Source organism: Gadus chalcogrammus, chromosome 21 (genome assembly GCF_026213295.1).
Source record: "Gadus chalcogrammus isolate NIFS_2021 chromosome 21, NIFS_Gcha_1.0, whole genome shotgun sequence".
NCBI classification, from domain to species: Eukaryota; Metazoa; Chordata; class Actinopteri; order Gadiformes; family Gadidae; genus Gadus; species Gadus chalcogrammus.
In genome coordinates, this window is record NC_079432.1 from 1955696 (window position 1) to 1966309 (window position 10614).

General features: G+C 48.7%; 2 protein-coding genes and 4 non-coding genes across 7 annotated transcripts; 5 read left to right on the forward strand and 1 right to left on the reverse strand.

The window, feature by feature from the left end:
• Window positions 1-1762: 1762 nt before the first annotated feature.
• Window positions 1763-6103, reverse strand: rnaseh1 (ribonuclease H1). 2 transcript variants are annotated; one of them, XM_056580727.1, is made up of 9 exons: window positions 5899-6103; window positions 5668-5771; window positions 5206-5330; window positions 4382-4591; window positions 4044-4143; window positions 3851-3905; window positions 3282-3366; window positions 2893-3017; window positions 1763-1989 (listed from the first exon to the last, which is right to left on the reverse strand). In XM_056580727.1, the coding sequence occupies exons 2-9, from the start codon at window positions 5733-5735 to the stop codon at window positions 1897-1899; spliced, it is 861 nt and encodes a 286-aa protein (XP_056436702.1). In that variant the 5' UTR covers window positions 5736-5771; window positions 5899-6103; the 3' UTR covers window positions 1763-1896. The 2 variants fall into 2 exon arrangements, with proteins under 2 accessions (XP_056436702.1, XP_056436701.1); XM_056580726.1 differs by having other exon boundaries at window positions 5668-6103.
• On the forward strand, window positions 6094-10345 carry rps7 (ribosomal protein S7). The gene is made up of 7 exons (XM_056580728.1): window positions 6094-6185; window positions 6846-6931; window positions 7092-7163; window positions 7703-7846; window positions 8529-8593; window positions 9556-9706; window positions 10235-10345. Exons 1-7 carry the CDS (start codon window positions 6116-6118, stop codon window positions 10310-10312), a joined length of 666 nt encoding a protein of 221 aa, XP_056436703.1. The 5' UTR covers window positions 6094-6115; the 3' UTR covers window positions 10313-10345.
• On the forward strand, window positions 7414-7633 carry LOC130375094 (small nucleolar RNA SNORA73 family). Its single transcript, XR_008893769.1, has one exon. It is a non-coding gene; the product is annotated as a small nucleolar RNA SNORA73 family (small nucleolar RNA).
• On the forward strand, window positions 8098-8317 carry LOC130375093 (small nucleolar RNA SNORA73 family). Its single transcript, XR_008893768.1, has one exon. It is a non-coding gene; the product is annotated as a small nucleolar RNA SNORA73 family (small nucleolar RNA).
• On the forward strand, window positions 8668-8887 carry LOC130375091 (small nucleolar RNA SNORA73 family). Its single transcript, XR_008893766.1, has one exon. It is a non-coding gene; the product is annotated as a small nucleolar RNA SNORA73 family (small nucleolar RNA).
• LOC130375092 (small nucleolar RNA SNORA73 family) lies at window positions 9741-9960 on the forward strand. The gene has a single exon (XR_008893767.1). It is a non-coding gene; the product is annotated as a small nucleolar RNA SNORA73 family (small nucleolar RNA).
• Window positions 10346-10614: the final 269 nt, after the last annotated feature.

Consider the following 10614-nt stretch of genomic DNA (forward strand, 5'->3'; position numbering starts at 1 on the left):
CACCTGTCCAGCTACCAGCGTCCACCAGGGCAGGAAACGGGAAACACAGAACTATCTGGTGGTTCAAATGGCCTCGCCTCCAGCTCCTCGCATCAGGACCACGTTGCCATGGAGATGAGTTTCCCCGAGATGCGTCTGCTGCTGGTAGAGTGTGTGAGGGTGTGAATTTGTAAGTGTGTGTGCGTGTGTGTGTGTGTGTGTGTGTGTGTGTGTGTGTGTTTGAGAGGAAGATAACGAGGCAGTACCAGATAAGGCGGAGAAGCTCTGCTGAACTTTGACCCTGGCTCTGGGCCAGGCGTGCAGCTCTCTCCTGGAGCTGGAGTCAAGGTCAGAGGTTGCTTAGACTAACAGAGATGGTAGCTGGTTCTTATTCTGCTCTGATCCGGCAGAGAGGGAGTCAGCTCACTGTACACACGGTCCGGGGTCCAGGACCTGCTCCTTAAAGACCCGTCTCTGTACTGTCTAACCCCTACCTGCTCCTTAAAGACCTGTCTCTGTACTGTCTAACTCCTACCTGCTCCTTAATGACCTGTCTCTGTACTGTCTAACCCCTACCTGCTCCTTAATGACCTGTCTCTGTACTGTCTAACTCCTACCTGCTCCTTAATGACCTGTCTCTGTACTGTCTAACCCCTACCTGCTCCTTAATGACCTGTCTCTGTACTGTCTAACCCCTACCTGCTCCTTAATGACCTGTCTCTGTACTGTCTAACCCCTACCTGCTCCTTAATGACCTGTCTCTGTACTGTCTAACCCCTACCTGCTCCTTAATGACCTGTCTCTGTACTGTCTAACCCCTACCTGCTCCTTAACGACCTGTCTCTGTACTGTCTAACCCCTACCTGCTCCTTAACGACCTGTCTCTGTACTGTCTAACCCCTACCTGCTCCTTAACGACCTGTCTCTGTACTGTCTAACATCTACCTGCTCCTTAACGACCTGTCTCTGTACTGTCTAACCCCTACCTGCTCCTTAACGACCTGTCTCTGTACTGTCTAACCCCTACCTGCTCCTTAACGACCTGTCTCTGTACTGTCTAACCCCTACCTGCTCCTTAATGACCTGTCTCTGTACTGTCTAACCCCTACCTGCTCCTTAATGACCTGTCTCTGTACTGTCTAACCCTATATGCTCCTTAATGACCTGTCTCTGTACTGTCTAACCCCTACCTGCTCCTTAATGACCTGTCTCTGTACTGTCTAACCCCTACCTGCTCCTTAACGACCTGTCTCTGTACTGTCTAACATCTACCTGCTCCTTAATGACCTGTCTCTGTACTGTCTAACCCTATCTGCTCCTTAATGACCTGTCTCTGTACTGTCTAACCCCTACCTGCTCCTTAATGACCTGTCTCTGTACCGTCTAACCCCTACCTGCTCCTTAACGACCTGTCTCTGTACTGTCTAACATCTACCTGCTCCTTAATGACCTGTCTCTGTACTGTCTAACCCTATCTGCTCCTTAATGACCTGTCTCTGTACTGTCTAACCCCTACCTGCTCCTTAATGACCTGTCTCTGTACTGTCTAACCCCTGACATCACAGTCTCTACAGGTGCATGCGACTCTTACAAATCCAATATTGCCAGGTATTGAGAATTATTACAAATATTACAAAACAGGTCTTCTGTCGGATGTGTTCCCTGTTAAGAAATACCACCAACGTTGTTGTGTGGCATTAAAGTTTCTATTAAATCAGTAGTGTAGTACCCCCTCGGGTTGATGACACCGTAATGATACAAGCAGAGTGACAGAAGGATCCAATTAACTTTGACTGAACTTTATTCACACAAAAACCGGACATGGAACACAAAGGAAGTCAAACTAAAAGGGAGCGCTCCGACGCGGCGCCGCTCCTGACCTGTACGCTACGTTAATGAGCGGGGCGTGACCGGTTGTCATGGCGACTCCAGAATCTTGGCGGCTCCCACGCGAGACAGACGGTCTGCTTCCTCATTACCCGCGTAGCCCGCGTGACCCGGGATGTGGATCTGGAGGGAGAACCAGAGAGACAGACAGAGATTAAGAGAACCAGAGAGACAGACAGAGATTAAGAGAACCAGAGAGACAGACAGAGATTAAGAGAACCAGAGAGACAGACAGAGATTAAGAGAACCAGAGAGACAGACAGAGATTAAGAGAACCAGAGAGACAGACAGAGATTAAGAGAACCAGAGAGACAGACAGAGATTAAGAGAACCAGAGAGACAGACAGAGATTAAGAGAACCAGAGAGACAGACAGAGATTAAGAGAACCAGAGAGACGGACAGAGATTAAGAGACAGACAGAGATTAAGAGAGAGACAGAGATTAAGAGAGAGACAGAGATTAAGAGAAGGACAGAGATTAAGTGAGAGACAGAGATTAAGAGAACCAGAGAGACGGACAGAGATTAAGAGAGAGACAGAGATTAAGAGAACCAGAGAGACAGACCGAGATTAAGAGAACCAGAGAGACGGACAGAGATTAAGAGACAGACAGAGATTAAGAGAGAGACAGAGATTAAGAGAGAGACAGAGATTAAGAGAGAGACAGAGATTAAGAGAGAGACAGAGACAGAGACAGAGACAGAGAAAAAAGAGGGGAAATATATTTTTAATCCTTAATTCGACTTTAATTTGTAAAAAATACAAATAAAAATCGAAATACATACTAAATATTTTTTTTTGTAATTTATTTAACATTTTTCCACTTGGCAATGTAAAAAAACTGTCATGCCAAATAAAACCAGTAAAACTTATATTGAGAGAGAGAGAGAGAAGGCGGAGGAGGAAGACATGGAGAGGTAGGGAAAGAGGGCAACAGGAGGAAGGAGAGAAGAGAGGGAGCGGTTGAGGAAGGGAGGGGAGAAGAGAAAGAGGGGGAGCATGTGAGGGTTCAGAACGCCACGTTACCCAGACGACCTCCAGCTGGGCGTTTAGGCGGTCCAGCTTCTCAAAGTCGTCCTTGTTGGTCACCTGACCTCCTGACTTCAGCCTCCAGCCGTTGGTCTTCCAGGTCTTCACCCAGGTGGTCACACCTGAACACACACACACACACACACACACACACACACACACACACACACACACACACACACACACACACACACACACACACACACACACACACACACACACACACACACACACACACACACACACACACACACACACACACACACACGTTTATGTTTTAAATGTACCTTCCATGCTAAATGAGTCTCCCTGGCTGAGGAGTTGTGGTACCAGAGTCTAGTGTTTGGAGGCTGGACTCTAGGAGATCTTGAGGTCCGGCCACATACCGTTGATGGTGAACTTGCTGTCGGTGTAGATGACCAGCTTCTTGATGTCCTGCTCCTTGGCCTGTTCCAGGGCTCTGCAGGCCGCCTGCCCCACAGCAGCACACAGTCAATGGACTGCAGAGTAAACCGACTGTGCTATGCAGCACTTTCCTAACCTATTGGCCATTCAAAGCGCTTTACAATATTGCCTCACATTCACCATTCACTCACACATTCACACACCGACGGCAGCGTTAACCACGCAGGGCGACATCCCGCTCGTCGGGAGCACCCAGGGTGAGGCGTCTTGCTCAGGGACATCTCCACAGTCAGCTAGGAGGAGCCGGGGATCGAACCAGCAACCTTCAGGTTACCAGCCCACCCGCTCTACCTCCTGAGCTACTGCCACAGTAGGCACGCTGACCCAGCTGACCATACTAACACCTAGCCTGCCGACGGAGGTACCGCTAACCGCTGACTTAACTAGCAGTTTACCTGCTAACGGTTAGCATGCTATCCGCTAGTGCCTCAACAGCACAGAATATGAATGTTGCATCGGCTCTCTGATTGGTCTAAAAAGAAAACCGTACCTGGATCTCGGCTCTCTGATTGGTCTGTCTTCCCCCCAGACGATCTGCAGCGTTCCTTCAGAATGAAAGAAGAATGTAAACAGCAGGGGCAGCTAAGAGGTGTGTGTGTGTGTGTGTGTTTACCCTGCATTCAATCCATCCCACTAGGGAACAGAGACAGGTGAAGAGAGAGGAGAGAGGGAGGGAGCCTCACAGTGGATGGTTGGGTCCCCAGTAAACTCCGATCCCTGCCCGCGCCCCCTTCCGTCCGTTATTAGAACAGCATCCATCGGTGTAGACGACCACAGCATCCCCTGGTGGACACCGCAGGAACAACACCACCGACAGGTTTAAATACACACTAAATCAGCTACCCCAAAAAACAAAACCTATTATCTCTGAAGCATCTACTGTATCCATTTGATTGGACCTTCAATTTAAAACATCAATAATCGCCAACAACCGCATATGCAAATCAGGGGGCCGCCAGTGGGGTCCCCCTCGCAGGAGGGGAACCACTGGAGGAGAAGTAAACCCAGGGGGAGGTCTCACCCATGCGGGTGAAGCCGTCCCCCTCCTCCGAGGAGCAGGAGGAGGAGCAGCTGCTCTCTGGGGGAGAGCTCTCGACGGATCCCTTGAGCCTTTTGGAGGGAGACTCCGCCTCCTTGTTTGAGTAGCACCTCTTCTGGCCAATAGGGATGTAGTTGAGAGGCTCTGGCCCCCTCTTGGGAAGCAGGCTGAGGGAGGCACCACTGCTGGAGGCTTCGGGACACAACGCACAACACAGGATCGACTCAGGGGATTTTACGTGTGCCTGGAAATGCTTTGGTTTTTAGGTCAAAAACAATGTTGTTCAGAATTGTAGACGTTTTTGGTGTGATTATCATCTCCAGGTTGTCCTTCATTTTTGAGGAATCTATTCATCTATACAAACAGAATTAACCATATTATTCATCACACATCCCTGGATTGTTGGTATTATCGTAGCCTCTTCCTTCCCCTACTGTAGCTCCTACAACAAACACGCACTAATCCCACAGGGCAGGTTTGGGTTACATATGAAAGCCAGAGACAACCTCTTTCACAACAAAGTTTTCTGGATTTAACAATAATCCCACAATGCATAGTATTCCAACTGTGCTCCTATGTATAGTCTGTCCTACCATACAGCTACAGAGCCCTATAGAGTCTGTCCTACCTTACAGCTACAGCTACAGAGCCCTAGAGTCTGTCCTACATTACAGACCAAGAGCCCTAGAGTGTCCTACCTTACAGACCAAGAGCCCTAGAGTCTGTCCTACCTTACAGCTACAGAGCCCTATAGAGTCTGTCCTACCTTACAGCTACAGTACAGAGCCCTACAGAGTCCGTCCTACCTTTGACAGGGGTGGGCACCGCTGCTTGCTTCACTCCTCTGAAGAAGGCCCAGGCGTCTTTCTCTGAAGCAAACTTCTTATAAATCGCACACGGGAACTTCTCCACCTGGCTCTTGCACTCATCCCTAGACCAGGGAGGGAGATAGGAATCCACTCAGTTCAAGTTATCTGGTGGTTCTTCATCACATTGTAAACAATCACAGACCCACGGTCTATGGACAAGTGTAGGATCTCTGGGTGTCTAGCTTGTTGGACATGCTTCAGATAACTGCTCGGCTCAGGGTAAAATCAGTAGTAAGTATGGTTATACAATAAAACAAATAGATACATATATGTATACAATGTGTTCAAACTACACTACAGTGAGTGTTATTATGTGCGTGTGTGTTGTGTGCGTGTCTTGTTATGCGTGTTATTATGTACGTGCGTGCGTGTTATTATGTATGCGTGTGTCCCACTCACCAGCTGGTGTACACTCCGGGCTTGGTGCCCTTGTGCACCGCGTAGAAGAACTTGCCCTTCCCCACCATGTCGTCGGCGGCGCTGCACACCGTCCTGCGGACAACCTTACAGAGAGCGGTCCATCTGAACATCAGTCCTCCACCCTCAGTGCCCGGCCCTCTGCACTGGAGGGCTGCCACACATGTTGTTGTGCCTCTGGTCTCTGCGTTTACTGTTTACAGCGCAACTCACCGCCTGGCGTTAATAAAGACCCAACAAAGGGCGTACTGTTGGACAAACACACCTTGCACGACCTGACCTGACCTTCGAGTGTCAAATATACTTATGAACACAGTTGTGAACTGTATATACTGAAGATAGCTCTGTAACGGGCTGTCTTCCTGTCACCATTAGTGGAATCTGCGGCAGCCAAACGCCAAATATATCTACTCACTACTTCCGGGTTCCCATGATTCTCGAGGAGGATGAATTGAACTCTCGCGATGTTCCGGCCTCTTCCTTGGCCGTCGTTGACAGAGGTTGGTCATGCTATTTCTCCGAGGATACGAGCTTGTATGTTTTAATGTGTGAAACAAACATTAAATCGCCATATTTTTACATTGTACGTTATCTCGGGGCACTGATGCCTTTGATTACCTAATGTTTGGTGGTGGATGGCCGTTGTGTGTTTGTTATTAGGGGATAGTATTGTGGCTGGGGGTGGACGGGTTGTGACTCCAGGGTCGGTCGTCCGAGGCCCCGCATTGGTTACCGCTGCAGACCTGCTGGTTAAACGCCAGACCCGCACTGCTCTTTTTGATAGTAGACTTATTGAATTAGTTAATGGCTACGTGTCGTCTAGTGGCTGTAGTGTTGCCCCGTTGACAGTTAAAACGCTAGCACCAAAGGTACTATTAGCATCAGGCTAACGCGTCCAGGTGTCTACGACTATTGTCCCTCTATCCCAGACACGTGGACCTTAAAAACGCTGATCGAGTCATGTCGTTAAGTTGGTTCTCTGCCAAGTTAATTTAATTTATCGGTCGTTGTGCGTTCCACATGTACGTTACCATCACTGTTAGCTCTTTGCTAACCCACCGTGGGGCCAGCGTGCTGTGTTGGGCTGTGGCTCATGGTGACCTGTTCCATCTCTTCAGACTGTTGGTTCACGGTGAGCTAATCCACCTTTCCTTCTGCAGACATAAAGGCCATGTTCAGTACAAGCGCCAAGATCGTCAAGCCGAATGGCGAAAAGCCAGACGAGTTCGAGTCTGGGATCTCCCAGGTAACGTTCACTACGTGTTAATCGAATCAGCCATTCATCTTCATCTGTGTCCAGCATGTCGGTTAAAGTTTGTAGTCAATCATCGGACATCAATGTCTCATCCCATGCGATGGCATTATTGTGTGTAAAACTGTTTCATGACTTTGTTTAATGTGTTTAGGCTCTTCTCGAGCTGGAGATGAACTCCGACCTCAAGGCTCAGCTGAGAGAGCTGAACATCACCGCTGCAAAGGTACAAGCCCTGGAATAAAGTTGAATTGGTAACGATTGAATAGTACCTGAGGGGTCTTGAGTATCGCGAGCCAACGTGTAGTTTGCATGCAATGCTTCATGAACTATATTCAAAGTGTTTCACATGTCTTCTCGTATTTCTGCTTTCGTTCAAAATGGTAAATCGGGCGCTCTGCTCCTTCACTTTTTTCTTTGGAACAAAATCGTTAATTTGTTATGTTTAAAATGGGTGACTTTATCAATGTTTGTAACCGACGTGGACATCCTGTGAGTAGCTCTTGCATGGCTCTGTCCTTGTGGCGTATGGGAGCGTAGCGCTATGCTGTGACGTACATTCCCGTTCCACGACGTCGGAGAGCAAGCTCAGTCCCCGGCTCTCGGGCCGGTGAGGACGGGCGTTCTGTATATTCCTATAACTTCCTAGAGCCTTCTGGGCCGTGACTGGGGAGCTAAACCATGCGGGGCACAATCATTCGTTAATGAAACGGTTGAATTTGAGTACGACGGCCCTTGATAAAGTTTGTGGTTTTGGGTTTTCAGGAAATTGATGTTGGAGGCAGCAGAAAGGCCATCATCATCTTCGTTCCCGTACCTCAGCTGAAGTCCTTCCAGAAGATCCAGGTGCGGCTTGTGAGGGAGCTGGAGAAGAAGTTCAGTGGAAAGCACGTGGTCTTCGTCGCACAGGTGAGGAACCCGTTCTCTGACCTGGGTCAGTGGCTCGGGTCCGCCGGCCGCCGCACCCCGGCAGGCGGAGGGCTTCAGTCCTGCCCCACAAGCTGCTTCTGTGTTGGAATTGTCATTTAAGTTTCCATACAATGCTTCATGAACCACATTCAAAGTATTGCAAAGTTCTAATTTGGCCGCTCTATTCCTTCACGTTCTTTCTTTGAACAATCTTTGTCATTGTCGATATGAGTGACTTTCAAAGTTTGTAACCGACGTGGACATCCTGTGAGTAGCTCTTGCATGGCTCTGTCCTTGTGGCGTATGGGAGCGTAGCATAATGCTGTGACGTACATTCCCGTTCCACGACGTCGGAGAGCAAGCTCAGTCCCCGGCTCTCGGGCCGGTGAGGACGGGCGTTCTGTATATTCCTATAACTTCCTAGAGCCTTCTGGGCCGTGACTGGGGAGCTAAACCATGCAGGGCACATGCCTCCATCTTTATCAACAGGCACTTGCATTTTTTTTCCAAATGCACCCTCAAACTACACATTATTGTCCAATGCTTAAAGTGGGCATCCTATCCTTCTAAGACGTGTGCCATTTTGTCTGAGGGTGGTTGACGGTGCTAGTTGATATGTCATCTCAGTATTGTTCTTTTTCCTCAGTTATTGGGTTAACATGCGCCTTTTCTATTTCTCCAGAGGAGGATCCTGCCCAAGCCCACCAGGAAAAGCCGCATCAAGAATAAGCAGAAGCGTCCCAGGAGGCAAGTCGAAACCCGATTAGTAGCGTAGTCTATGATGGAACATGTACTGTGTTGCTACTAAACCATTATTGTAACCGACGTGGACATCCTGTGAGTAGCTCTTGCATGGCTCTGTCCTTGTGGCGTATGGGAGCGTAGCGCTATGCTGTGACGTACATTCCCGTTCCACGACGTCGGAGAGCAAGCTCAGTCCCCGGCTCTCGGGCCGGTGAGGACGGGCGTTCTGTATATTCCTATAACTTCCTAGAGCCTTCTGGGCCGTGACTGGGGAGCTAAACCATGCAGGGCACAACCAAATCTGGATGTTATAATATTTTTTGTATCCATCTTTTGTGTAATTTTCATTTCTGATAGCTCAAAACTTAAATGAAGTGGTATCCCTGGAAAGGGTTTAAAGGATGTACCGTAGTCTTTGTGTAGATAACTGTTGGGACTGAAGGCCAGTGTTTGGTAGCAGTTCTTGAATGGTTTCTGCAGGTTTTAAAAGTATGTCCAGACCTCATTATCTACTGATGGACCACCGCCCTAGTTGTAACACCGTACTATGATAATTCTACCTCGTAGCGAACGGTCACCCCAACTTAGTTATCCTCTCAACGGGCCTACCAGTGGCATGGTGCAATGTGTTAATAGTATTGGCTTTTATTCCGGATAAGGGTTTTATGTTTATCGATACTCTTTGTATTTATTCCTTGGCTGACATAAGTGCCCCCATGACATTATGAGGAGCGGTAAAAGCCGTTCGGGACTCGGTTCCTCAAAACAAACGGCGTGATAACCAAAGACCAAACAAGTGGGCTTCATCGGCCACGTCTCTGGCCGGGTGGATCATGACGGCTGTCAGACGTGGTGGTGGGACGTGGTGTGGCCTGCGTGTTAACTAACCCGGGTCCTCGCCCCGCCGCCTCCCACGGCTAACCCGAGCAGCGCTGGTCCGTCGTTAACGTACTGTGCCCCTACAGCCGTACCCTGACCTCCGTGCATGATGCCATCCTGGAAGACCTGGTGTTCCCCAGCGAGATCGTGGGCAAGAGGATCCGCGTGAAGCTGGACAGCAGTCGGCTGATCAAGGTGCATCTGGACAAGGCGCAGCAGAACAACGTAGAACACAAAGTGAGTTCCCATGACAACCCGCGTGTGTGTGTGACCGACGTGGACATCCTGTGAGTAGCTCTTGCATGGCTCTGTCCTTGTGGCGTATGGGAGCGTAGCGCTATGCTGTGACGTACATTCCCGTTCCACGACGTCGGAGAGCAAGCTCAGTCCCCGGCTCTCGGGCCGGTGAGGACGGGCGTTCTGTATATTCCTATAACTTCCTAGAGCCTTCTGGGCCGTGACTGGGGAGCTAAACCATGCAGGGCACATGCCTCCATCTTTACTGGGTAGTAGACTCGTTGGGATGTGACCTGGACACCAAGATGTGCACGAGATTAGGGGATGTTAAATGAAGAAGGTTGTAAACTCTAATCATTGCATATTACAGTATGATATTGCTAGTTATATTACACTGTACATGTATGTGGCATGTATATGTACTGCGTACTAGTGTGACCGTGAGGTGGGGACAGTGTAGAAGCAGCAGTGTGTTCCTTGGCACTGCAGTGTGCTCGGTGTGTGACGTTTCCTCCGTTGTGCTTGCAGGTGGAGACCTTCTCAGGGGTCTACAAGAAGCTCACAGGCAAAGACGTTGTGTTTGAATTCCCGGAGTTCCAGCTGTAACATGCAAATGACAAAATAAATTTGTTTACTGTTGGTCACGTTTGAGAGTCTAATCTTTGAGTGTGATAGCAAACGGGCCTGCCCTCAAAGGGGAAATAATAAGCTATAGTTTTAAAACTCCTAAAAAGGGGAGTTAATATGTTTGATAATATTAATCTATCAATTTAAATGATGTTTTTTTTTTTTCAATCTTTTTTTCATTGAACTTCCTAATTTTCTCGTATTCTATGGTTAGATTTGCCGTCCACGAATGGACCAGTCAGAATTAGGCATTCAACAAAGCAGTAAAATTACATGTGAAT